The 27,273-nt window shown below is 44.1% G+C and overlaps 1 protein-coding gene and 1 long non-coding RNA gene across 8 annotated transcripts in view; one reads left to right on the top strand and one right to left on the bottom strand.

The window, feature by feature from the left end:
• Positions 1-13,876, top strand: part of RAB11FIP3 (RAB11 family interacting protein 3) — an 85,776-nt gene extending 71,900 nt beyond the window's left edge. For all 7 annotated transcript variants that reach the window (XM_080981951.1, XM_080981949.1, XM_080981946.1 and 4 more), the window contains 8 exons: positions 2,748-2,841; positions 3,566-3,669; positions 4,559-4,699; positions 5,153-5,234; positions 7,125-7,262; positions 8,032-8,187; positions 9,326-9,466; positions 10,802-13,876. In XM_080981951.1, coding sequence (XP_080838077.1) covers positions 2,748-2,841; positions 3,566-3,669; positions 4,559-4,699; positions 5,153-5,234; positions 7,125-7,262; positions 8,032-8,187; positions 9,326-9,466; positions 10,802-10,915 — 970 coding nt within the window. In that variant the 3' untranslated portion in view covers positions 10,916-13,876. The remainder of the gene's footprint in view (positions 1-2,747; positions 2,842-3,565; positions 3,670-4,558; positions 4,700-5,152; positions 5,235-7,124; positions 7,263-8,031; positions 8,188-9,325; positions 9,467-10,801) is intronic.
• Positions 8,876-27,200, bottom strand: LOC308463560. Its single transcript, XR_013979611.1, has 4 exons — positions 27,061-27,200; positions 16,971-17,015; positions 14,912-15,006; positions 8,876-9,508 (listed from the first exon to the last, which is right to left on the bottom strand). It is a non-coding gene; the product is annotated as an uncharacterized lncRNA (long non-coding RNA).
• Positions 27,201-27,273: the final 73 nt, after the last annotated feature.

Genomic DNA, 27,273 nt, shown 5'->3' with positions numbered 1-27,273 from the left:
TGTGGGGGGCTGGTGGAGAAGGGGGACACAGCGAACCCGCATTTCCACACTGGGTACAGAGGAGGGGGCTTCTCCCTGTAGCCTGTTTGGTTTCTCTGCTGGGTGCTCAGGAGGGCCGGATTGCTTGACCTGTCCTCCATCTGCCCTACTCACCAACTGACATGCTGCTCCTTGTTACCAGTCTAGCACTTAAATTTGGAAGGCTACCTTGTCTCAGGGGTAAAAGCTGTAAAGCTTCTGCCCAGCGTACCTTGGGAGACTACTTTCTCCACGTGGGGCTCTCCTGTTAAAGCATCTCAGACATCCACCAGCACACACTTTATTTTAATGATTATTCTCTACACATAGGTTGCAAAAAGAACAAAGTGTGAGAAAGGGCATTCTTGGGGCTTCTTCCTGCTCTGGCTCGCTCTCTTCCCCCAACCCGCCATTATGGAATAGCATCCTGCTGCTGATTTGCCAAAATTCAACCAGAGCATGTGGATACCCATCTGTTGGTCCGCCCTTCGGGACTCACGATTAAACTATGAAAGTTGCACAAGGGGTGGGTGTTCTTCACTGGATTAGGTGTTGCTTTTGCTGCCATTTTGGGTCTGGGAAAAGGGGTTAGCTTTAATCAGAGTAACCCACTGAAATTAACGGACATGGTGAACTTAGTTCCTTTCTTTTCAATAGGTCTACTCTGACTAAAACTTAGGTGGATACATTTAAGCAGCTAAAACACCAGCAACTGCCTCCCCCAAAGTAGGTGATACACACACACACACAGTCCTCCATCTATTTTTAAATTCTATTCTATTTATTACATTTATACCCAACCTGAGCCTCTGAAGTGAAGAGATAGAGGAGCATTTAAAAACTACATGGGAGGGACTCCTCACACACCCCAGCCCTGGGTAACATCCATGAGAGGTGCCTATAAGACTGGAGCTTTTACATCACTTTCCTTGTTTATTGGGGGGCAGGATGCAGCTCACCCACCCTCTCATGCTAGCTGGCCAGTGGAACCAGTTTCTTTCCGACATGAACACTGGTTGGGACAATATTGATTGCCCAGTCACCGCTGTGTCCTCCTCCTGCCACCACAGCCAGAGGTAACTAACATGGCATCCTCCAAATAAATGCTGCTGGGCCCCAACTGCCATCAGCCCCACCTAACATAGACTAGTGGTTAGGGATGATGGGAGATGTAGTCTAGCAACCTCTGGGTTAGGTTGGCTATCCCTGCCATATGGCCTGGCTCAGATTTAATGAGCCGTCAGGAAGGAGGCTGTGCTTGCCCTCTTGCAGGGCTTTTGGGGTGGCATTTCTTTACCAAAGCTGATGGTATTCCTGGCTCTGCCTTGTTTGCAAGAGACAGGTTTTGCTGCTGTGGAGGGAGATCTGGAATGAGGTCCATAGCTTCCAAGCTGCCTGTATATATTTCATGCTTTCCTTTGGTTGATCAGCAGTGTAACTTTTATTAACCACCTGTAACCTATCATTAACCACCTCTTATTAACCACCCTTCAAACACTACAATGCGTTCACAGTCTCTCGGTGCATGAATTTCTGTATTAAGGCTTTGCATGGCGGGTGGGGAAGGCAGAGGACACCCAAAGCCTGCCTCCCCCTTGTCCTTTGGGTGGAATATTGAACACTCTTTAAGTGATAAAGTGCATTACTAGTTAACAGCTGATAAATGTCTGACCTGGGTGTTGTGTCATAAAATGATGGCCTTTGGACCACAACAGAGGCACACAGGGAGAAGTGTTAAAATGGAAGCAGCTTCCATATGTGTGGGGGCGTAGAATCGTAGCATTGTAGAGTCGGAAGGGACCATGAGTGTCATCTAGTCCAACCCCCTGCAATGCAGGAGCCTCAACATGATGGGAGGGCTTGTTTTATGAATTTGCTCTCTGCCTCCCAGCCTGCCTCTTAGGGAACACAGAAAGCTGCCTTATGCTTTCCACCTAGCTGAGTATGGTCTACACTGACTGCCAGTGGCTCCCCAGGGTTTTAGGCAGAGAAATTTCCTGCCCCTACCTGAAAATGTGGGGATTCAACCTAGGAACCTCTGAATGCAAGGCAGGTGCTGTGCTCCTGAGCTATAGCTCTTCCTACGAAGTAGATTAGACTGAAATACAGCCGCTTGCCGAAGGCTGTCTAATAGGCTTTAGAGTGGGTGAGGATTTGAATGTAGGATTCCCAGATGCAAACGGGCCACTCCAGCAATTTATCCTGGGACGTCCAGCCTGCGAAGTATATATTCTGCAGCGTTGAGCCACGGTCCTTCCTCTTTCATGTTCTTTATTGCTCTTGAGAACGTGTTTTATCTCACTGCCATGAAGATCAGAAAGAAATTAAGTGGGAGAAAGTCAGATCTTAATCATCCCATATTCCAAAGAGCAAAGGGGAAAAGGTGTGTAAGTGTGGGTACCTGGTAATACGCTATTGTTCTTTCTGCCACCCCACAAAGGTGCCAGACAACCTTGTTCAGCTTAGAGGACTATCGAGGGATGCTGTGGGTGGGCAGGCAGTAGCCCGTGAAACAGAAGTGTTTGGGGTTTTTTAATTGAGAAATCCAACTCTGGTAGTCAGACAGGGCTTCTGAACTGCACTTGATGATGGAATCCCCTGCAGGAAGGGAAAGGAGCAAGGTGGAAATGTTAACCCATGCACAACTGTGCTAGTTCGGTGTTTTCTGTGATGATGGTCCTTCTAATTGTCTTCTTGCTTTGGATCGGCCTGGTCTGTCTTCGTTACAGGCACCTTCACCAGACAGGAACCCTCCCTCTGGATGTCATGGAGGAACCCTTCCGGAACAACACCGAATGCCTGGAAGAGGACATCACTGATAAGGTGGGTGTGTTTTACAGCTGGAAAGCATTACTGTTAGAGTGTGTGGAAGCAAATGCTTTCTTCTCTGTCTGTCTGTCTGTCTGTCTCTCTGTTAAAGATCTGGATATGTGTCTCCTGATCAGGAGGAGACTAACACAGACCAGTGACTCATACAGAGAGGCAGCAGACACCCTCCTCCCATAAGGGTGTAATGCTTCTCCAGTACTGCTCCAGACAATTTCGGGCTCCCACCAGCCCCAGCCTGCATGGCCACTGGGATGCTTTACTTTTTATGTGTTTAGAAAAATTTCTAACCCATCCTTTATTAAAGGCCACAGGTTCCCTATTCATGATTATAAGAAGGCCACCCCCCACTTTCCCAGCTGCTTCTGCTGCTGCTGCTGTGGTGCACTGGCTTAGGATATGCGAGCATCCAGCATCTTAAGGGTTTTGAAACAGCAGCCCTGATCATTGACTCAAATGGATTACCAAGAAGGAGCATTCTATTTTTAAATCTCTCCCAAAAGGTGAGGCTTTGGGTATTACAGACTAAGGAGCCAAGGATGATAATATGACGTTAAGCAAAGGACCATGAAGTGCGGAGGAAACAAAGTGCACAACTGGTTAGAGCTGCTTGCTCTTGAATTGGACCAAAACCTCTGGCCCCAGACTGGCTTTCATGCCCTATGGGTGAAGCAGGAAGGACAGGCCTTTTAATGCTTGACTCTCACTGATCCTTCTGCAGGTGATCTTCCTAGAGAAAAGAGTGACAGAGCTGGAAAAGGACACGGCAGCAAATGGGGAGCAGCACAGCCGCTTAAAGCAGGAAAACCTACAGCTGGTGCACAGGTAAAAAGCGGGTGGGTGGGAGGTTGGCTTGCATGTCAGGTGTCAGCTTTGAGACGAGCCTGTCTGTGTGTTCAGAAATGGCATGTGACACAGTTGTGTGGAATGACAGGGCTTGAGACATGACACAGCCCTATCAATCGTTAGTAGAATTTACTTTATCATGCTCTGTTATTTAGCTGGTGGAGACAATGAGAAAGAGGAGAACTGGTTCTGGTTTGGGGTGTATGAAAGCATCAAGGTCAACTCAGTGTTCCATTTTCCTCTATACTCAATATAATTTTTCTCTTTTATTTAGTTATTGTGGTTCTCTATTTTGGTAAGGTCTGTTAGGGTCCATGGCAGCTATATAAGTTGATCAACTTATAAAGCAGGGGACCCTTGGTTTAAACAAAGAAATTAGGCCAATGCTCAAATCATTGGGTGGGGGACATGATTCAGCTAATATTGTGAGGATAGGGTGTGCAGTTTTTGGATTTCATTATGGGTCTCATGCTTCCCCTCCATGCCCCAGTAATTTGGGTGTGGTGTGCATGTGTGCCATTTCAAATAGAATACTTCCTATTTATTTAAACACATTTTCTATGTTTCTAAGCATTTACAAAGAACTACCTGAAATAGTAAGCAAATAATATTGATAGGAGCGAACATTAAAAACAAATTTAATGTCGTATTTTGTCAAAATAAAAATAAAACCAGCAACTTTAAAACAAGTATACACAATAAGAAAATTACATGTTAGAATCGGCATGGTGAAATGACCCCTATACCAAATGTTATTTTCCTTCATTTGTGTGCAAAATGCTTTTTCGCCTGAACAGTTGTGCTCCAGGGGGAGTTGCCCTGTGGAGTGTCAGCCACTGAACTCTACAACCTCTTTATGTCTTCACAGAGCGAATGCCCTGGAGGAGCAGCTGAAAGAGCAGGAGCTGAAATCAGATGAGGTCCTCATGGATGAAATCCGGAAACAGCGGGATCTGCTGAGCAAGATGGAGCGGGAGAAGAGCATTGAGATCGAGAACCTCCAAGCCCGGTACGGTTGGCAAATGCGTGGAGACTCTGCTTAGGCACTTCCATACTCGGGGTCATCCAGTTACATTCACTGGCAGAAGATTCAGCACGTAAAAAAGGAAGCCCTTATTCGTACAACATATAGTTAACACGTGTTGGTGCTGGTGGGGCTACATTCCCCTTTGGACAGCCTTCTAGGGGTTCCCATGCCAGGGGTGGTTGGGACCAGGCTAAAGGTGGGTGGAGCAACCGATGTAAATTTTAGGCTTTGTACAGTTATTTGCACTCACACACACGTCTCTCTTCTCCATCCAGGCAAGCGAGAAGAAAGATCAGGGTTCAAGGGCACACGAGGCCAGCCAAGGCCAGTGAGGGGTGTGGCCTGGGGAGAGTCACAAGGGCCAGGCAGAGAGGCCTCCTGCTTGCAGGGATGGCAGTATATTTCCAAGCTTATGCTTGTTTCTGTGAACTGCAGGATACAGCAGCTGGATGATGAGAACGGCGAACTTCGGTCCTGCGTCCCTTGCCTAAGAGCCAATATTGAGAGGCTAGAGGAGGTGAGGTGCCTTTGCCGGGCAGAGATTTTTGTAATATGCCTCTGTGTGCCTTAAAAATAAAAGGGGTGGTGTGCTTTCCTCTGGACCAGAATTTCTCAGCGGTAAAGAAAAATGCATATGGCTCTGTTTCAGTGACACAGCATTAATTATCCCACCGTTACTCAGCATCCTTGCCTTCAGAGCAAGCTGTGCTCAGTTTGCTCTTGCCAGAGATGCTGCACACCTGCTTTAGGCCATGCACTTATGCAAATCTCTGATTATTTGTCTCCCCCTGAGGTCAAATACTAGCCTTTCTCTGAATATGAGCCTAGGCTGCCTTGTAACTTCAAACCTGTCACTTTTAGACTCCAATCCCTGTGTTCACCTACCTTGTAGTAAACCCCACTGAATATAGCAGGGATTTCTTTGGAGTAAATATGCATAGAAATGTATGATGTATCTCCTGTGATTTGCTATAGTGGTTATCCTAAGATGATACTGCATCAACTTTCTCTTATATGATCAAGTGGAAGGCTAGTTTGGAGGGGTTGTGATTAGATTTTGGCTTAATTTTTGCGGGGGCAAGGGGTGGGTCACCTGTAATCCAAGATAAAAAACATAGTGCGAGTGAGTGAGACTTTTATTTTGGGATGCAGGCTACAAGTGTTCAGCTCCTTCAGATAAGAGGAAAGGAAATTAAAGGGAATTTTGTAGCAGGTAATTGTATCCAAGTACAGGGTGAGTCTTTTAAAAGAGGCCCTGTGGAACATGTGTACTCTGTATCCACGGGTCCTCTTTTAAAGGACTCACCCTGTATATACTGTAACTGGGAAATTAACATTGTATATGAATTCTGTGATTTTATACAAAATGGGCAATATGTGCGATTTTGCACAGATGGATTTCCCTTGGTATCAAAACCAGACATTCTGACACCTTGTTTCAAATGTCAGCATGATACATTTTTTAAAAAAGAAAGGTTCCTTGTCTAAAAATCTACAGTTTTATTTGTTCTGTGATTTTAAATCCAAGAGGCTATTTTTGTCCTGCTTTTTGGAAGCCTAATTTGGCTATTTTTGCTGCATTGTTGAATACTTAGGATATTGAGTTGCAACCTTCAGTTAGGCTTCTAGTTACTAATTGTTACTGGTAGCAAATAATTGTTTTGGTTAGATATTGAAAACTGGTGGTTATTCCATCATGTAAAGCATATCTGGTCAACATTTTAGAGAATGTTGAAAAAGACAAGCTGATAGTTGTGGTAAGAACTCATCTCAACAACTTCTTTGCCGCTAGCTAGAAATTTAATAGAAGAAGAAGTTCTTTTTTATTGCTTTTTTGCAACATGCATTGTCACTTTATTCCACTTAACAGATGCGGGTGGGGTGACAAAGCTGAGGGGAAGATATGCCTAAGGCCCCCTATTACATTCATGTTTGGCCAAGGGGTCTCCCACTTTTGCTGATGAGGAGAGAGTTTCAAGCAGCATCCATAATAATAAAACCCAACTAACAGCATGTGTTACCTTGTCTGGATCACTTGTACATTTCTAACCCCTTTGCCTTGCTTAAAGCAGGTTTCTTATGTTCCTTGCTTGTTGTCATTCTGCCCTCTAGTGGCAGGCCAATGTTTTTAGTTGCCAACACAAATTCTGACATGGCTGGTTGTGAGCTCCTCCTCAAGTCTGCTCTCAGCATCATGAACTGCTTGTGGACAGTGTGTCAGCTCAAACAGCCCTGAATTGGATACCAATGGTGTGTATTTTGGGATAGCGGGATATTAACTGAGCTTGGTAGCAATCAGTCCTGCAGTGTCCCTTTTCCAAGTGTGGGAAGGCATGGGGTCTTGCTGGACTTAAGAGGTGAGAGTGTTGGGAGGGTTACAGTTTCATTTCCCTGGTTTTTTTTTCAGGAGAAGCAGAAGTTGCTAGATGAAATAGAAGACCTCACAATGCAGCTCAATGAGGAGCAGGAGAACAAGAGGAAGTTGGGAGACAAGCTGACCCACGAGAGGCACCAGTTCCAAAAGGACAAGGAATCGACCCAGGAGGTGAGCAGAGCCTGCTGGCTTCCAGAGGGGGACTGCACCATGGGGCACTCCCTGCTATCCTGCCTCACCCCCACCCCCATATATCTCACTCATCTTCTGACTAGATTATTTGTATTGTTTATTAAATTTGTATACTGTCCTTCATCCACAGATCTTGAGGTGGTTCACGACATAAAAATACAATATAAAAGCACAAAATACATGATAAGAACAAGAACAAAGAAACAAAAACCCACCCCATCCCCTCCAGAGCAGGCTTTTTCCTTGCCTTTTTCACTATGTTTAGCAAAATGCATTGCTTTGCCAACCTGGTGAACTCTAGATGTTTTGGGCTACAACTCCCATCAGCACGTGTTGGCTGGTGCTGATAGGAGTTAAGAATCCCAGCAGCATAGTGAGGGCCACAGGTTCCCCATCCCTGCCGTAAAGTCTTGGCCCTTATCAGTCCTGCCCTTGGCTGTTGATCTCCAGTTTTGGGTGGAACTAGTTGTAGATCATAGGATTATGTTTAAGACTTCATTTCAGGGTGGGTGTAAGGTTATCAAAGGCCTCCTGTCTTTCTGTCTGTCTGTCTGTCTGCCTGCCTGTCTCTCCTTTTTGAATAAATATTACATTGTTATCAGTGCAGAGGCATTTGTGCCTTTTGCCTTGCACACCTAGTGCTCCAGCCCATTTAACTCCTTGCAGTAAAGAGTCGCTTTGTGTGTATGGGCTAGTGCTCTTGGGCGATAGTCCTCCACTAATCTAGTTTGCCTCCCTTGCCTTGCAGTTGATTGAGGACCTCAGGAAACAGCTGGAGCACCTGCAGCTCTTCAAACTGGAAGCAGAACAGCGAAGGGGCAGGAGCAGCAGCATAGGCCTCCAGGAATATAACAGCCGGACGCGGGAGACAGAACTGGAACAAGAGATCAGGCGGCTCAAGCAGGTACTTGAGCTTCCCTTACAGACTTCTATGCTGTATCTGAATTGGGTACTGGGAGGAGAGAGCATTGTGGGTCTCAGTATAGCTCTACTGGCCCTGCATTTCAGAGACTGGTTCAAATTAAATGCAAGAGGATGCTAAAAAAATGTGCTGGCTGGAACAACTAAAGGTCAGATGTTGGTGGAGAGAGGTCAAAATAAATGAGCAAGTTTATAACTAAACTGTTGAATCTTTGGTCCTTAAACCATTATTGTGCCCTTAGGATTTGGTATGTTGGCTAAGCAGAACAATTGTGCACTCTTTAATCATATACACTTCTCCCAGCGGTATGCTAAAATAATCATTCCATGGCACATTATTCTTAAACTTAGATCTTCTGCCATTTACGGATCTTTTACAGATTGTAGGTGCCAAGTAATGTCATCCACGTATCTGCAGAGCATATCTAGATGGTCAGCTTCTTTATAAGGCATCCCACTGCAGGATCAAAAATGCATTTTAAAATGCATTTACATTAAAGATATAGATTGCTATTTATTCTGCAGACTCAAGGGAATATTTTTTGTCAAGCATTATTTTATATTACCAGGATGAAACATGTCATGGTTGTTGTTGGAGAAGCAATTTTATATTACTTATATGGTGGCATTATTTGTCACAGCTGCCAGGAAATTATGATCATGCATCTGAATTAATTTTATAATCATTTTTAATTCAGCTGAAGTTTATGAGGTTGTATCCAATGCACTAGTGCAACAGACTTGCAGCTTTCTCTTCCTGTCCTCTCTTCTACAGCGCCCCATGTGTCATCAAAATCTGCTCTGGGGTAGTTGTGGGACGCACGAGGGGAGGAGAGAAAGAGTCCCATTGTGCCAGCAAAGCAATGCACGGGGAGCATTAGATAGAACTCATTGCACATATGTTTTAGTTTTGAAATATATTTATGTGTGCTGTCAATTTGTGGCATGAATGGATGTGAGGTTTGCAAAGGCTACATGAAAGTGTATCACAAACACTGTCAGTCAGAATTCTGAACTAGATGGTGAGCATCTGCAGTAAGGCAGCTTCACACATATGTTCATGGTGGAAGGAGCTGGTAGTGATAACAGTTGCAACATTTTGGGTTTCTTTTTGCCAACAGGATAACCGAAACTTGAAGGAACAGAATGATGAGCTGAATGGGCAGATCATAAACCTCAGTATTCAAGGCGCCAAGAACCTCTTCTCTGCTTCCTTCTCTGAATCTCTGGCTGCAGAAATCAGCTCCGTCTCCAGAGATGAGGTACTGTGGGAGGGTCTGCGGGAAACACTGGGTACCACTTTCCTGTCAGCAGTAAAGGTGAAATTAAATTCATATGAAACCTTGCAATACTTTGGGTTTTTAAAGGAAGACTAAGGACTTAAATCTTTTTCCCATATCCAAGTGTGAATACACTATAAATTATCAGTTTGCCAGATGCAAGCCTCACCCCCCCCCCTCCTGTTTTAATTCGGAACAAATAATCAAATTCAACAGTGTTCTGCATAATGCTGAGTTTTCACTGTTGATGCTGCACTGAAGTGCTGTTCCTACATGGAACTTTGCAGGTATGAATCCTGATGAAACAGAAACTGTATTTTTCCCCACCTCAAAAACAAACAAAAGTTTCTGGCCTTTAGGAAGTTGAAAAGTATTTATTCCAGTGAGAAAATGGAAGTTAGACCAGAATCTTTAAATTTTAATTTGTGGACCATCCTTCTGCAGCACTCTCCTTGTCACTTACAACCCACTGTAATGACAAAATAGGTATATGGGTTTGGGGATTGTGCCATTTTTGTGCTTTTATTATTACTTCTCTCTCTGAATATGGTTTTATTGATGCATTTTAAGAGTTGTAAGCTGCCCCGAGGGGTCTTAAATCAGAAAATATAAAAGCTGTATTTTGTGAGTGAGAGCTGATCAGTAAAAAACAGTTCAGTAAATAGTCATGTAAGTTCTCTCTGGAAGAGGCAGTGTTAGAGTGGTACACAAAGCAGTTACCCTGGGATTCATTTCAAAATCTTTCCCTAATAACCATGCAGAATTGGGGTGCAGATGGGCCTCACTCTGTATATTTAGTTGTAAGGGATGTCAGTTAAGACAACACACAACTGCAGATGTCATCCACCTTTAAAATCCACTGAAGGAAACAGTGAGAAGCATGAAGGGAGATGGAACATGGCTTCTACATTGTGATTGGCATGTTCCATTGAAGGTGCAAGAACAAACTCTGGATTGATTCCACAGAGATTCCATTAGGAAGGGCTATTGGTAATGGTTTGCTGCTCTTGTATTTGGGAGCTTTTTTCTGCACAGAAACATAGGAAGTTGCCTTATACACAGTCCGTCTAGCCAAGCAGTGTCTACGTTGACTGGCAGCGGTTCTCCAGAGTTTCAGGTTGGATTCTCGCCCAGCCCTGTCTGGCGATGCTGGGGATTGGGACCTTTTGCATGCACAGCAGATGCCCTACCACTGTGCTATGGCCCTCTATGCAGCAGTTCATCACTGTACTCTGCCTTTGGACAAGCTGTTCCAGCCCAGACTCAGAATAATAGCCTTCATGTAATAAGTTTCCCTTTTCTCTCTCCCCCCTGCAGCTAATGGAGGCGATTCAGAAACAAGAAGAGATCAATTTCCGGCTCCAGGACTACATTGACCGGATCATTGTGGCCATCATGGAAACCAACCCATCCATCCTGGAGGTCAAGTAGGAGGCTGAGAACTGCGGTCCTGAGTGACACTTGGGTGCCGTGCATTTGCTGCTCTTGAGGAGATGCTGGCAAGTCTTGGCTCTTCTGCAAAGAAGGCGCGGGAAGCCTCACGCCATGAAATTGGTTAGGTGGTGGAACCTGGTGGACTTGTGGGAGAGAGAGAGATGGCTATTGAGCCTGGCTGCGCTGACTCCAGTGGGTTTTTGAGCCCTTGTGACTCACGAGGGTTGGGTGGGGGTGGGCAAAAGGAAACCCGGAGGGGGGAAAAATGCAAGGCGCAGAACACAGCGGGAAAAAGGGATGGGGGAATGGGGGAATGGGAACGTACACCAGCAGCCTGCCGTGCTGGGCTGCAACTTGAAACCCTCTTCCTGTAAGCTTACAACCCTGCCCTGCACAAGGGGAGAGAAAAGAGGCCCAAATCTCTCTTGCCCCGCAGCAGCCATCACAGGGGAGATGAAGAAGAGAAGTTCTTCATTGCCTCCCTCCCTCCCTCCCTTGCCTTGCCCACCCCATCCTTCCTGAAAACTCACTGGGAGACACATCAGTTGCACTCTGCAGCATCTCCCTTCTTGAAGCTGTGGGCGCCCTCCAAGAGGGGTCAAGGCCACAAGACACGTGGATGACTTTTATCATTGAACCAGTGGAAGGGGAGAAAAGGGCCCTTACCTGGTCCGAAAGTTTTAGTCTCTCTAGCTTGCAGAAGCATCCCCCTGTTGCACCCAGCAAAATATTTGAGGGAGGGGGCTTGCTTGTGGTTTGTGTGATCCCTGACCCCGTTCGTTTGGCAAGCTGCCTTAAAGAAAACATAGCTGGCTTGTTTCTTATCAGAGGTTGCAGGGAGGTGAACAGGTTCTGGCAGGTGGGGAAACAGGAGAGGGGCTTTCTGGCATTATAGTTTTAAAAAACTGCCTACTGACACCCTCTGCTTGAAGACCTAGTCGCAGCTGATGGCTGTTCTGCAGGCCAGCTGCCCGCCAGGTGATGTGGTTGGTCTGCTGGAGGCACTGGGGAGGGGGGACGCTCAGCTGATGATACTTCAGCACTGGAGGCAGAGCTATTCTTCCCCTCAGGTGCAGCAGCAGCCACATCCCTTCACCTTCACTGCACACCTTTATCTTATCCTTTTATTTTCGCAGCAGTTTGGTCACTTTAAGACAGGAATGGTGACTGTTCTATTCCATAAGAATTTATTTTTTTTTTGGCGGGAGGAGGAGAGAGGAGATTTAAGATACTTCAGACAGAGAAGCAAGCTGTTCAGCTGCTGACATAACCATGTCTTGCTGCACAGAATGTTCCATTAACCAGAAATGAAGCTTTTGCCATCATATCCATACCAAGAGTCAAATCTAAAATGGATTTTGGGTTGTTTGCTTCATTTTGCATACCTTTTGGGACAGGATGAGAGAGATGGATGTGTTGCAACTTAATCCTCTTTTCCTTCTTCCTTTCTCCTTCTCTCTAAGCCCAATTGGAAGAAAAAACTTTTGTTGCCCACCTCCCCATCCCAAATTTTATAGGAAAAGGTTGGTTTTTCCCATACCTAAAAGGTATGCTGTCTCCACAGAACCAGAAGGTTAAGGTGTTCTTCTATATATATATATTTTAAAATCTGGCCCTGGTGGTTGGTTTTAAATCATGTTTTGCTTGGGGGTTTCTCTTTTTAATGGCACAACTAGGGAACAGGGAAGGTGGCATGTAAATCTGTTGTTGATGGATCCTGCTGCTTTGCACATAGAAAACATTCAGGGCCCCCTAAGAAGGGGCACTGATTGGCCAGTGCCTGGGACTTCCAGCGAAGGTTTGGTTCTGGGATGGAGCTGAGAGTTCTGAGCTTTTTCTGGGTGCCTTCTCTCTCCTTCTCCCTCTCTCTCTTAGATCTCCCCATCCTCTCTTAAAGCACACACATTTAGGCACAACGTATGTAGCGGTACCCCACATACTTGCCTGAGCCATCTAAGCAACTGGCTCTCATGGAGAGCAGAAGTGGGCAGTGAAAGCTGACATATCTCCTTCTTCCTGGAAAGCATAAAGTGCTTGTTCTCAACCCCTGATGTAGAGGGAAAGCAACAATCCTATTCTGTTTTTTTTAAATTCAAAAATGCACCAAAGTGAGCACCCCAATCCAAGGTCACTGGGTTTTGCTCCTATTGAGCTCAATTGCATTTACCAGGTTCCCAGGATGTATTGCGGCACCATGGCAAGATTATGTGGAACTATTTTTTTGTATTATTATAATCAGTGGGTTCATGCTCTATAATTTCTAGCTAGATCAAGTGTGGGGGTGAGGAACACAGGGACAAAAAATGTGGAAGTGTTTGCTTCTCCACCTGGACAGCGATTCTTTGAGCTCAAACACCCACCTTCACATTTATCCCCTTGTGTGCCCACTCAACCACCCCTGAAATCTGGAGAAAGAATCCACGTATTGTACATTTCCAGTGGACTCTTGGGTGTAAATCAGTGTATACTTGGAGAAGGAAGGCTTTTCTTTTTCTACCTTGTAGAGTTAGGTATTTTTTATAGATTGATGGCTGATCAATTTTTTAATACTTCAAAAAAAGAGAGCAATGTATCTGTGTATACACACACACATGCACACACACACGCACATATATATATGTATAATGTACAAATCTATAAATAAGCAGATCTGCCTTTCTTGACTTGGGCATCTATGCCCACGATAACACACACACACACTCCTCTCCCAGCCCTCCCGGTTGATCACAAAGAGGTACTGTAATGTAAATAGTCACAGGAGGGGGAAAATTATAATAATAAACCAACAAAAGTGAAGCACTGGCTTGCACACTGCTTTAATTTCCTGAGGAAACCTGTTCTTCCCTGCTGGTATGTGAAGGAACTTCCAGAAAGAGGCGAACAGTATTTGTCTTAACGGGTGTACTGACTCTTGTCTGATTAAAAGCTGTTACCGTCTCTTTGCTGGAGACCAGTCTCTCTCTGTCTCAGTTTTTGTTCTCTTTTGTGTTGCAATGCACCAGGGAAATATGGAAATAATAAGAGGTGGGGGGAGGACTCCTGGTGCAGAGGCAAGAGCCACAGCCTACCTGTAATGGGAATGGGAGTTGACTGGGAGCATCAGGCTATGTGGGTGAGTCTTCATGTGGGCTTTGCAGTATTTGGCCCCAGGAAGCTGCACCCAGGATATTAACCAGAGGTTATCTGCCATTGTTAGTCAAACATGCCCCTGGAAGTGCCACATGTGCATTTGTATGTGATTATAATAAAACACACATCACTACACAGGGTGATTCATTCTGATACATTCATCTGCATTCAAGCCAAGATGTTGAGATATATATACACACACATGAGCAAGTTCTTCATGTAGAGAATTTTGTACATTTGGTGGGGATATTTGATGGTTTCTCCAGTACTGAGCATATTCACACAACAGGCACACTTCCCTAAGGTATTAACACAGGCCTAACATAAGTTCTGAGAAGTGATTTGAAAACTCATGTTAAAAAAGATATTAACCTCATAGACAATTATGCAAGGCTGATGACAATTCTCTTGTTCTGCCACTAGATGGCATCAAAGAGCTGCTGGAATTTGAGTGCTAGCTCACTGCAGAATGTATGGGAGAAGGCGGGGGGGGGGGGGGGGACTCCTCAGTTGAGTTGCTGATAGTGAGTGCTGGGCCAGCAAGAGTTGGTGGTGGAGGTAAATTTTGCATGCACCTTACCAGTGTCCCCAAGTGCTCCCTTTCATTTTCCCTATCAAAGTGTGTGGCAGCCATTCTCCTGTATGGGAGAAAGCAAAGTGGTGCATCTAGTGGCCCTACTGGGCTTCATCTGCCCCCTGCCCTTGATGGAGAGTGGCCACTTGTGCATTCCCAGACATAACACGTCCTATTTTATGTTACAGATGCACATTTAGAAATAATCACTATATTTAATTATCCAGAAAGAGACTACTTCTGACCATACTGGAGAAGACAAACAGCAAGTGACCTGTGTGCCTCCTTACCTGCTGTCCAGGTGCTCATGGCTGATGGGCAACTTCAATCCTCCTCCTCCCTGGTTCTCCCCCTTTTTGGTACTTCGTCTTTAACTGGACAGCCTCTGTAAAGTAGAACACATGCTCACCTAACCATAGTGACCTTGGACACCTGAAAACTGAGACTACTCCTATTTGCATAGCCTCTTCCTGGGCCTTGTCTGGTTGTGACAGTTTTAAAAACTGAGCATTTTATATAGATTGACTGTGAATCTCTTATTATTTGTTTGTTTATATCCCTTTATCCAAGGAGCTCAAGGTGGTCAACATGGTTCTCCCCCTTCTCCTTTAATCTCCACAGCAATCCTGTGAGGTAGGTTAGGCTGAGAGGCAGTGACTGGCTCAAGGTAACACAGTGAGCTTAATGTCTGTGTGGAGATTTGAACTCTGATTTCCCAGGTCCTAGATTCAGGTAGCCATGTTGGTCTGACGCAGTAGAAATAATATATATATATATATATATATATATATATATATATATATAATTAGTCCAGTAGCACCTTAGCATATATATAAAATAGTCCAGTAGCACCTTAGATCGATAAAAGTGACATATAATTTTTGCTTCAAATTATGGACATTTACATAGCAGAAAGTTCATCACAAAGCACTGGTCCAATGTGGATTTCCCTCTTTGGAAACCTGCCTGGACTTCAGATACTACCTTTTTGTATCTGCCCATTCTTCCAGTCTCCCAAGAAGGAGCCTGGCATATAGTTTAGAGGCTACATCTAACAAACTAATGGGTCTATAATTGGCAGGGTTTTTCTTATCACCCGTTTCATATATTGGGGCACTTTAGAGACCAACTAAGTTCTTGGTATGAGCTTTTGTGTGCATGCACACTTCTTCAGATACACTGAAACAGAAGCCACCAGACCTTGATATATAGTGAGAGGGAGGGGTATTACTCAGAAGGGTGGTGGGAATGGGTGATTGGCTGATAGGTGTGGTAAACCCGTTGACGACTGTTAATGACTGCCAGGTCTTAGTCTGACACGCTAAGCACTACATCATGTTGGTTCTCCAAATTCGCAAAATGACTTATACTTCTGTGTCTTTGGACCCTGTGGAGCAAACTACTTCACTTTTAAATAAAGAAACCTCTCAGTCATGGTTGCCCTTGAAACATTGTCCTATCCCTGTTTTAGTTCTTATTTATTTAAAGCATTTCTACTCTGCCTGTCTGCCAAGACAGACCCTCGAGGCAACTTACTATCACCCGAAATGATCTACAGTAAAATCTCACAAACATATAAACAAAATGCTTAGTTCATAGCAGCAACGAAGCAGCAGTTCCCTCATGCTTGCATGCAAAGGCCTATGCAGATAAATACATTTTAATCTTAATACCAGAAACCACAGGAGCGGAGAGTGGTGTGGTACTTGGGTCCTGGTTGTGGGCCTGCCATGGGCATCTGCTTTGCCACTGTGAGAACAGGATGCTGGACTACAGAGGCCACTGGCCTGATCCAGCAGGGCTGTGCTTATGTTCTTAAGCTCTCACAGTGAAGGGAAAAGAATTTACTTAAACATCGCTTGCAGAATGGGGCAAGAGATAGATGACCAATGACCCTGGCTCCTTGCAATGTGTAGAGCAGAGGAATAAGATGAGGTTCAGGCTATTTCCTTGGGAGTACCTTATTTGGGCCCCTTCCAGCTGCGACCAAGCCTATTACCTTCCACTGACTCAGAGACACAGACAAGCTTCTCCAGGGAGCCCACCACACTCCAGGTCTGGACAGCCTGCAGAAGGTTGATGTTAAAAGAGCTGAACTGACTTCCTGTCTGCAAGTGGGCCAGTTTCAAGGTACTAGTGTGCAAAGCCCTGCACAACTTAGGCCTAGGGTCATTTAAGGACTGTCTTACTCTGTACACCCCAGGTCGATCCCTGAGCACCATTAGTGGTTGCCTGTGGGCCAGAAGCATAACTCGTACCCAAGTAAAGTCACACATTCAGTGTTGTGGGCCTCCTACAAGAAGACAAGCACCGGTCCTACTGAGTTTCAGATGTCTAGTCAAAACTTACATTTCAGGAGTCCTTTGCCCTCTTGAGTCCTTCTCAGATGTTTTACTTTAAAAAGAAGAGAGAGAGATTTTAAATTCATGACTTTTTTAATTTTGGAGGTTTGATTGTTTTAAATTCTGCATATAGTATATTTATTGTTGTGAGCTGCTTTGAGACACATGTGGTAAAAATAAACAAATGTGTTGGTTTTTTTAAAAAAATAAACAAATGAGGCAACATCGCCTAGAGCTGCCTTAGCAGGACCCCTTGGAGCTGTCCAAGGTCCTGTTCTTGTCTACCCTGATCACTTCTCTGGTGAGCTTCAAGCTCCCATGGAACAGGACACCGGAGTGGGGTCTTGCTCTGGCTCAACTTTTGAGTTAAGCATACTTGTTTACCATGCTTGGCACTGTCTATGTTCACCTCTGTCTAACATACACAGTAAGACCATGACCAGGGGAGGGATGACAGCCGGGAGGAGCACAGAAAGAAGAAACAACATGGTACACATGCCTCAGAACAACAAGAGGCCTTCATTTGCCCCAGCTGCCACAAAACAGGTCTCTCCCATAGTGGTCGCTGCAGCCACAGCAGGCATTGTAACTCTCCAATGGTTTGGCTTTATCCCTGAAGACACATTCTTCTATTGTCTCCCGAGACAGATGGATGCCAGAAGGCCATTCTTATCTTGATTTTCAAAAGTTTGGGGATCAGCTTAGAAGCTTCAGCTGTTATGTCAGCAGCATGAAAACACCGACCCACCTATTTGTACGGCAACCTCCTTTGTGGAACACCAGGAGCCTTTGCTGCTTGCTCACTGGAGGCAGTGGTTAGACGTCCCATCTCCCCTTCAGCCTTTGGCAAACTTCCATGATATTAATTTGGTCAGACGGCTGATTCTGCAAGGATCGCCTGGCTGACTTTTCTTTCCTGACCTGGATTTCTTGGCTTCCATTGGTCCCCGCCCCCAAGTCCTGTCTGTTTTCCAGGTTGCTCTGGCACTGTCCACAGCTCTTCATTAGGGCTTGCATTTCCCCTGTGACTTGCAAACCTGGTGTTTATGAGAAAATGAGATGTAAGAAGCTGCCTTGAGAATGAGGGTTGACAGGAGGGTGAATCTATGATAAGGTGGTGAGCTGCGAGGCTGTCTTTTTAATTCTGGTCTTTGGAAGTAATCATGTCTCCCTCTTCTCCCCTCAGTAAATTATTCATTTAAAATAAGTGAGGGATTGGAAAGGCTTAAGCTCATTTAAGTGCTCATACCCTCAGTGCAACTGATACGAGTGCTCCATGAAATTGTTTGCTGGGCATTTGTATCCAAAGTAAGCAAAACCATAAGCAGCACATGCCCAGCAAATATATGGTGTGTCCCAATGGTTAGAAATAGGATACTCTGTACAAGTACTGGAAACATGCCTTTTACCATAAAGTCATATTCTGTGATATTTGGACTACGAATTCCTATACTGTAGGTAAAGCTACTCCATTTTGTACTCTTGAAACCCTTTTTATTTTTGAAAAGTTGCAATGTGTTGAAACACAATAAAACAATTGACATATTTTATTGCAGAGTATATGAAGTGATACTGGTTGGGGGAAAAGCTTTACATATGGTATACCCTTTTGGAGTCATTTATGACTCAAAAATATAGCAAGTCTTGTGTTTCACGTACAAATCTAAACTTACGAAATTCACAAGTTTGAATATAGGTTTATTGATGTTTGGATCTGGAGATATCTAAAGAATGTGAGCAGCATTCGAGACCATATAAAGCTGAATTTCTAATCTGATTTTTCACTCTTTACTGCAACTTCTTCATAAGGGTACTTCCACAACCTGTTAAAGTTGTTACTATATTGTAGCAAGTTTCAAATTAAATGGATAAACATTCTGGACAATGATGAGGTCCAGCAATGTGGTGTGAAAGGAGACCTGTTTTCAACACCACCTGCTATTTTTTGCTTAAGCAAACTAAAGAGTGTTCTGTTATAGAATGTGTTATTAAGTGTAGGGGAGCTTAACTGACAGCAGCAGCAATGCTGGGGCAGTGGCACACACCCATTTTAAATATTTATTTTGGCACAGAACAGAAGCTCAGGCTAACCTCTACCTCGATGGGAGTTTTTCTAAGCCTGTAAACAGAATGAAATAATTGAATCTATATTGTAAATGCATGCATTTAATAAGAAGTCATGTATGTATAACAGGATGTATACTGTACTTAGGGGTACAGACCTGGGTGGGAGTTAAGGCGCATGCAAACAGAGACACATAACTCAGTTGCCAGAGTGAAATGGGATGAATGGGGTAAGAATGGCCACAAGAACCTAAAGAGAATTGACTGGTTTTGGGGGAAAGGAGGAAACTGATCACAAAGCAGTGCCTATGTGCCTGGGTAGATGGAAGAAGCCCCAAATTTCATTTTATCTCACTAAGGTGATGCATACTTGGGGACACACTGGATACTAACACACACACACACACACACACACACACACACACACAGGGTCTGAGCTGGCAGTGACTAAGCAGGAATGAGATATTGAGACTGTTGTAGATAGATTTATGGGAAATTTATTTTTTTAGGTTTTTGTTGGCAACTAAACAGAACACTCAAAATAAGGAAGATTTATGGAAACTTTGACCGAATATGCAGCTCCTGTGAAAACTGCGTATTCCTTGTAGAGGATAGTTGGGAAAGGAATCTCAGATAAAGCTGCTAATAGCATAATACCTTCATACAAATCTGGGGTGTGACCACACTGTGGAATACTTGGCTGCTTCACCTCAAAAAAGGATATTGCAGGGCTGGAAAAGATGCAGAAAAGAACTACCCAAATAATTAGTGGGCTGGAGCAACTTCCCCACAAGAAAAAGCTACTGTACTGTGTTTGAGGCTTTTTTAAGCTTGGGGAGGGAAAAGCAAGGAGAGACATGATATTAAATTATGCATGGTGTGGCGAAAGTAGATAGAGAAAAGCCGCCCCCCCCCCCGAAATGGAGGAGTGGTAAATGCAGCTACAAATCCCATTATTAAACTACGTGCTCAAAGAAACAGTGGTAGCCATGAACTTATACAGCTTTAAAAGATTAGAAGAATTTGTGGACGATGTTCTGCTTGTGAGTTTCCAATAACTGAATAGCATTTGGTTTGCTCCTATGAGAAACAATATGTTTGACTTGATAGGCCTTTTGCCTGATCCAGAAGAGCTGTTCTTATTCTATGTAAGGGGCCCTTGGGGATCATTTTAGATTCAAAGACAGGGTAGAAATCCAACTAATGCTATTCCAAAGAGTTTGAACACCGTATCCTGTTTTTCTTGAATGCATCCTACCTGAGGCCAGTACTCTTTTCTAAATGGGATGGGGGAAGGAGTTGAACTCCACATTTTAATTTGTTTTTATTGGTATTAAAAATGCTCAGAATTAAGGGCACATCTTATATAGACTATTTTGATTCTGTTATGTTTAACTGTAACAGAATTGAAAAGAAAACATGAAAGATGAATGTCATTTCTAACAATCAGTGGTAGCTTCTCTTTAATAATTGCAAGTTGTACATTTTCTTCCATATTATCAGAAAGGCTCCATTATAATAAGAACATAAGAAGAGCCTGCTCACTTTCCCCTAAGGTATGGATTTTTGGTCTTTTGGTTGGAGAACTGCATCACAAAATTCAGAGATGTATGAATTTCAAGGGATGGCTGTGCTTTGGAAAGTGTGAATTTGACAGATTCTGCTTTAAATGTAAAGTGAATTGAACTTCTCTCCCATCCCAAGGTAAGCTGCTGAGTCATAGCTGTTCGGATACATTCCCAACCTGAACACTGGTACCATGCATGCCAAAAGCAGTGCTGCAAACCCAGCATGGGACAAAAAAGTCTGATGGCCTTGAAATCACAATTTGATCGCAAAGCCATCTCCTCATCCTCCTGCATCCCTCATAACCAAAACCTGTTAGCTTCACCAATAATGCCTTCTCCACTATCCTTACATCACCTCTTCTTTCCTTCTCTCCACTTTAGACTATCTTTGCTTGGCTATTTTTCTTAGTGCTCAGCTTAGTTAAATAAATGTAAACAGTAGGATGTTCTTTAAAAATATTACAAGGTTTTGGTACTTCTTCTGAAGAAGGAAGCTGACCCAGTAAGAACTGCCCCCTGAAGTTTTATTTCTTTGGGGAAGTGGCCAGGTGGGAAGCGTGAAACACAGTAAATAGAATCAATGCATGACTGAGCCAGGAATTGTGGGGAGTGAGGATGCTGGCACCGTCATGCCTTATCGCTGCACATTCCTGTTCTTCTCTAGGTTGAGATCAGGAAGGTACAAATGGAGGAGGATGTGGATTACTAAGGAAGGGCAATGATGAATGAGTTTCTGTGATTTGATGACTGAGAGTTCAAGGAAAGGGATCAGGCTTCCTTGTAATGCATGTGTCAAGGAAACTCCAGTGCTGTGGTCAAAATAAAATGTTCACATGAATAATATTTACGTAACAGTGTTTGTTGTAAAGCTGCCTAACCACTGTGCCTGCTCCTGAAGCAGATATGTTGGCCATTGCAGCATTGGGAAATTTGTGTGACCAAATTTTTCACACTGGCTGCTTCAAAAGTGTCTGTGGCTTTCTGTCCATAACTACTGCTGTTTCTTTCCCAATGAGCAGCAAAATATGTTCGAGTGAGTGAGAAATTTTAGACTGCACTCTCCTCCAGGCAGAGACCTATTTTCCTGCACTATACACATGGATGTATAGCCATCACCATTATTTTTAATGGATCTACTCTGGGTAGGACTAGCAGTGGATGCAGCCCCCAAATCATATTATATGAAATTCACAAGGGAAACTTTCTTCCTTATTAAATAGAAAGGTTAGCATTTTAAAAAAACAACACTTATTGATTAAAATTGGCTCTGACTGCAGGACTCCAGTTACTCAGAAGCTGAGGTGGCCATTTCCTTAGGTGGGCTTTTGATGTAGAGGCTTGACGCTAAGCCCAACAACACTCTCCAGCTTGGAAAAAAAGGATTGGGGAGAAGTACTGCACACCTTGGGTTAAAGGTCACCAATTTTTTCCACCCTCTTGTCACCTAAACCGCATTCACAGTGCAAATGTTTAATTGTCATATTTATCTAATTACCTCTGGGTCAAAGAGCACTGAAAGATTGCCCTGGGCTAGGTGAAGAAACCATTGCTGCATTGTGAAACCACCACTAATGACGGTGAGCGAAGGCGGCAAGGTACAGAGTGCAAGCACAAAGTTGTGCAACAGTCAGGTAGGGAAAGTTCCAGACCATAAGCTATGAAATGAAGATGTCAAAAAGGCCTTGGCTGCTTTTCTCAGCATGTTGTGAGGAGAGTTTGAATTACTGCTTGATTTAAACTCTCTCTCTCTCTCTCTCTCTCTCTCTCTCTCTCACACACACACACACACACAGAGAGAGAGAGAGAGAGAGAGAGAGAATTTGCAGGAGACCCTACTTCTAACTTTACACTGCATCCTTTCCTAACCCAATTCCATCTCCTGGATCTATCTTTTCCACTTGTGGCTCAGATGGATTCACTTGTTAGGAGTGCCCTTTACTAGTTACAGCTGGTACCCCAGCTGTGGCTGCTCTTGGACAGAGATGCTCCCAGGTTGGTGAAGGCTAGTGTACATTCTCTGATGTAGGTACTTTATCATAGGTATGGGGGACCTCTGGCCCTCCAGATGTTGAATGGCTACAACATCCATGATCCCAGATCATTAGCTATGGTGGTTAGAGCTGACGGGAAATGAACAACCTCTGCAGGACCACAGGCCTGCCTTGCTATTTATGATGACAATGTATCTTGCTTATTTAAATGAGAGGCATAACCAGGAAATGGCAATGGTGTCAAATGAGTGTGGCCAGGAGGAAGGGTGGGGCTACAAGTCAAAAACTTGACAGTACCTGCAATATTTCTTTTCTTATGCTACTGCTGTAATAGATGAAGAGGAAAGAGGAAAGAAGCTAACAGCTTTTCTTTTTCTTCTTCCTGTTCCGACAGACCTGTGAACTCAGCCTCTTTGGTAACTGCTGGAGCTAGCTTATCTGGTTGATCAATGTGATTAACAATCTAAAGCCTTAGCTGAGTGTCTTTCCAGTTCATTGTTTGAGGTAGCTAACCAGCAGATATAATAATGTTGGGAAGTGGTGAGGGCTAAGGATTCATCAGCAGGGTGGGAAGACTTGTAAGTTAAAGCAAGCCAGTAAAAAAAAATTAATATAAAGCATCTAATACGTTAAAAATAGATGTTGAATTCATTGTAATGACATTCATTAACATTTTAACATCATTTAAAAATATGCCAAGTGCCTGCCAGTCACCCACATGCCCTTTCCATTTATTGATTTGGAAAATGGAAACAAGTAGGAGCACTGCTGCCAACAATCCCCTCCCCCCCGGCATACACCTCCTGAAGTAAAACAATTAAAACATTTTTTCTTGTAAACATTAGCTGAATATTCTAGGAAGGGGGTCCGCAATGTTACTGATGAGGCAAATCCTGCTTTTCCCACTACTTCATAGGTTGCATCAATGCTGTATGTGCCACATGCACTGATTAGTTGTAAAGAGGCAGGAGAAACTGCTGTTCCTAAATAAGAAGAGGGGAGGGTGCTAGGGATCTGGCAGGCCTAGACACAATGGAACAAACCTAAAATGCCAGTGGCCGAGTTTGGGCCACAAGGGGTAGGGCAGAAAGTCAGGCAGAATGCAGAGGGAGAGGGAGGGACAGAGGAAGATTACAGATACTGCCTTTTCCACTACCTCCCTAACTAGAAACAGAACTAGCTTATGTCTCCAACTATTAGGTACCAGTACCACCAGCTCCTCCTCTGACCTTGAGACAGGAGCAGATGCTCAAGGCTATGAATGATTAGGGTGATGCTGGAGCACTCAACCTGTGCCTGTTCTTCTCTGGAATGCAGCTTCAAGGACATCATTCCAGTAGATGCCTTTGTCCTCTTTTAACCTTTCACGGTCTTTTACCTGGTTGTTGGTCTGTCACTGTAAACAAGATTGAACTTTTGCCCACCTTGACAATCTTACTTTGGAGATTAAAACAAGAACGGTACTGGAAACATAAAATTCCCTGATCAAGATTGAGGCTTTCTGATACAACTGTGAGCAGCTAGAAGCTTTGTGCAAGATATCACATACAAACCTACCACAAACTAATATAAATATAGGAGAAATTTAGGTAGCAAGCAGGTTTTTTCACAGAACTCCCTGGTTGATAGAGAAAATCATTTGTAAGCATCCAAGCATATCCTGATAGTTCTTCTAAGCTCTTTTTATTCTCTGTGTATTTTGCTCTGACTGTCTCTTTAGGAAACCATCAGGTTATGTCATTATATAATTGTCTACTATGCTTTCGTGCAATATACCTTTGTGTGGTTAAAAAAAATAAAAATAGGGTTTTAAAAAGACTGTATTTCTTGAGATTTTGAATTCATGTTTTATGCTAGTATAATCCCTAGAATTTACAGAAATCGGGGGGGGGGGGGTATGTCTCCTATGCATTGTTCTGACACATACCGGTAAACACGAGTAATCTATTATTTGCTTAAGTGCTGGGTGTGAGAACTTATGCATACGGAGCAATTGTAACATCAACATCAGAACAGCTTGCTTTCCTCATATTTTCCCTAGACACAAATACCAAAGAGATTTGGGAACAGTGAGGTGAGCTCAAACATATACCAAGCCCCCAGCAGCCAATTTTAAGAGAGTTTATTAAAAATTTGGCTTACGAGAGTTAAAGCACAAAGGCAGAATAACATACTGAAAAAACAAACATTTAAAATGTACCTACCCAATTACTTTACTCATGCAGGCTTATAGTCTGCTCATGAGCAACGTAGCATCTTCTTGGATGGCTGAGGAGGGACAAAGGGATGTTGGTGTCCCATTTTTAAGTGCTCTTTACCCAGGTGGCCTCCGACTGACAAGGGGCTCCAAGCAGCCAATCCCAGGAGCTGCACATAGCCCAGCTATTGGGCATATGAAGGATTAAGCAATGAAAGTGTCCATGGCAAGCAGATGGTGGCTATCAAAGTGTTTATTACTGCCACAGCAGTTCATTTTCTTTGTGAAACCACAAGTTTTCAGCAGCTTAACTATTATAATCCAAGGGAGGGGGGATGTGACCTCTCTGCCTAGGCATGATGAAGGACAAGAGAAACCAGGTATCCTTTAAAGGACAGGATACTACAGGGGAAAATGGTGTGAGAAAAATACAGAAAGACCTTCTCAAGTGCTCATGGTGATCTGGGAGCTCAGAGATCAGATTGGTTACCAAGGTTCTCAGGGCCCTTATGCATTAATTATGGTTGTGTAGTCTGTCCTGCCTGTATGAAAACAAGTTGTGTGTCATTTTTGTTCCCAAGCAAAGGCTGTGTAGGGTTGGTAAGTATTTTCAGATTCCCTTGAGCCACATATACTATGGTTCCCCAAACAAGCAGTCTGTTTCAACCCTCCTAAATTGTGAAAAAAGTGTCTTGAAAGGGGAACATAAAGTTTATGTTCCCTTAAACCAGAGAAAATAAAGAACATGGAGAGGAGGCAAAGATAAGGGGCAGGAGAGATAGGGAAAGGAGGTTGAGGAAAACCCAAGGAGTGCATGTTAAGGTTCTGGAGGAAGGGAGAACTCCTAAATGTTCTGTTTTGTAGGCGAATGAAGGCATAGAAGAGCAACCATTATACTTTTGATTTCCTCCCAAAAGGTATTTGGGACTAAATCTTTTCACTGAGGTGAAAAGAGACTCTAGAACTGCATTGTCATAAGTTTCATGTGCAGATCCTGAATGTGAGGTCTTAACGTTGACTATTGCTTTCTGGGCCCAGTGCTTTATTCTCAGGATGACTGAACAAACAAACATACTTGTTGTACTTGTGTACAAATTACACATATCTAGAGTCCTTACACCTCCATAGGTAATGAGGGTAAGCCCATCTCTAATGAAGATACCTCACAAACATCTGTGCTGACTTCCTCAGTTGTGCAGGCCCAGGTTCTTGCTTGGAACTGCCATAGGCAGAGAAAAGCTTTGAACAGCCAGATTGCTAATGGGTAAACTTAAAATGGCCAGTAGATAACAGCTAGCTTCTGAAAAGGAAGCTGCTATGTGTTTTCCATTTGATATTGAAAACTGCAGGTAATTGAAGCTGAGAGCACTCCTTTGATTTCAAGGTCAATGTATTTTCAAACTGTACTTTTCAACTGGGTCCTGCATCAAAATCTTGTAGTCTGGAGTACTTGTGCTCAGGGCTGAATCCTCAAGTTGTTGGCTTCAGTATGTTAAGTGTCATTGAAACAAGGGTGACTCTGCTGAAGCCTTTTTTTTTTTTTTTTTTTTTTTTAGTTAAGTGCTTTGGAAGTACTTTTAAATAAATAAAAAACTGCACTTCTGACCGTGGGTGGGCTCTTGATTATTTATTGCTTAGATGTGCGTAGCTTTGGATGTAAAGTGGTATCGCTGAGGTGAGGGAAAATCAGATCCTAGTTCTCAATTCCTATTGCCATTGTTTTGCTTTTACAAGTTGCCCGTGCCTGTGCGAGTAGCGCTTTCAGCTGACGCGTCGTCGTTCCGGGACTGCTTTTTCAAATGAGCTTTTTGGGTGCTTTTTATTTCCCGATGGCGGTGGGCGGCTGCAGCTACCGAAGACCGCATAAAGCGCACGTAAAAGGTACGGGAGAGCTGCCTGGGGCAGCGCATAGCTTTGCATCACGCTTAGCCCCGCCCACCAGCTGAGCCTCAGGTGAGTCGCCGCTACCGCACAGCTGCCAGGCTGGGTGGGAGGCGCAGAGGATCCTGGGAGTTGTAGTCAAAACCCTATGTTTCCTTTCCAGGCCTGGGTAACACTCCTGTCAGGACATCGCGACCGCAAAAACAGCTCGCCTCCCTTTCGCCTTTAATCAGCACCTACGCGCTCTTTCTCAACCCCTTCCTGACTGAGGTAAAAATAAAAACCTCCCTCCTTTGCAGGACCACAACTCCCGAAGCGAGCCTCCCTCACCACCGAGGGGAACCACATCCGTTTTCCCGCCTCCCGCCAGGCCCTCTGGGGCTTGTAGTCCCTCACCTTCGTATTCACGACGGCTTTCGGCGCTGTTTCCGCAGGGCGGGCTCTTCGCTTCTCGGTGAGTCGCTACGCTACGGAAGCGGCGTAAGGGGCCGGCTTCTGGACTCTGGGAGGAGGAGCGTGGGGGGGGCGGTTGTTATAGCTGGCTGCCTCCGCTTTGGGGCTGAGGGGGGTTAAAAAAAAAAAAAAGGAAAGAGAAAAAGGAAACGGTTT

This window comes from Podarcis pityusensis (genome assembly GCF_964106645.2).
Source record: "Podarcis pityusensis genome assembly, chromosome: 14".
Classification (NCBI taxonomy): domain Eukaryota; kingdom Metazoa; phylum Chordata; class Lepidosauria; order Squamata; family Lacertidae; genus Podarcis; species Podarcis pityusensis.
This window is presented reverse-complemented; position numbering and strand designations above follow the sequence as displayed.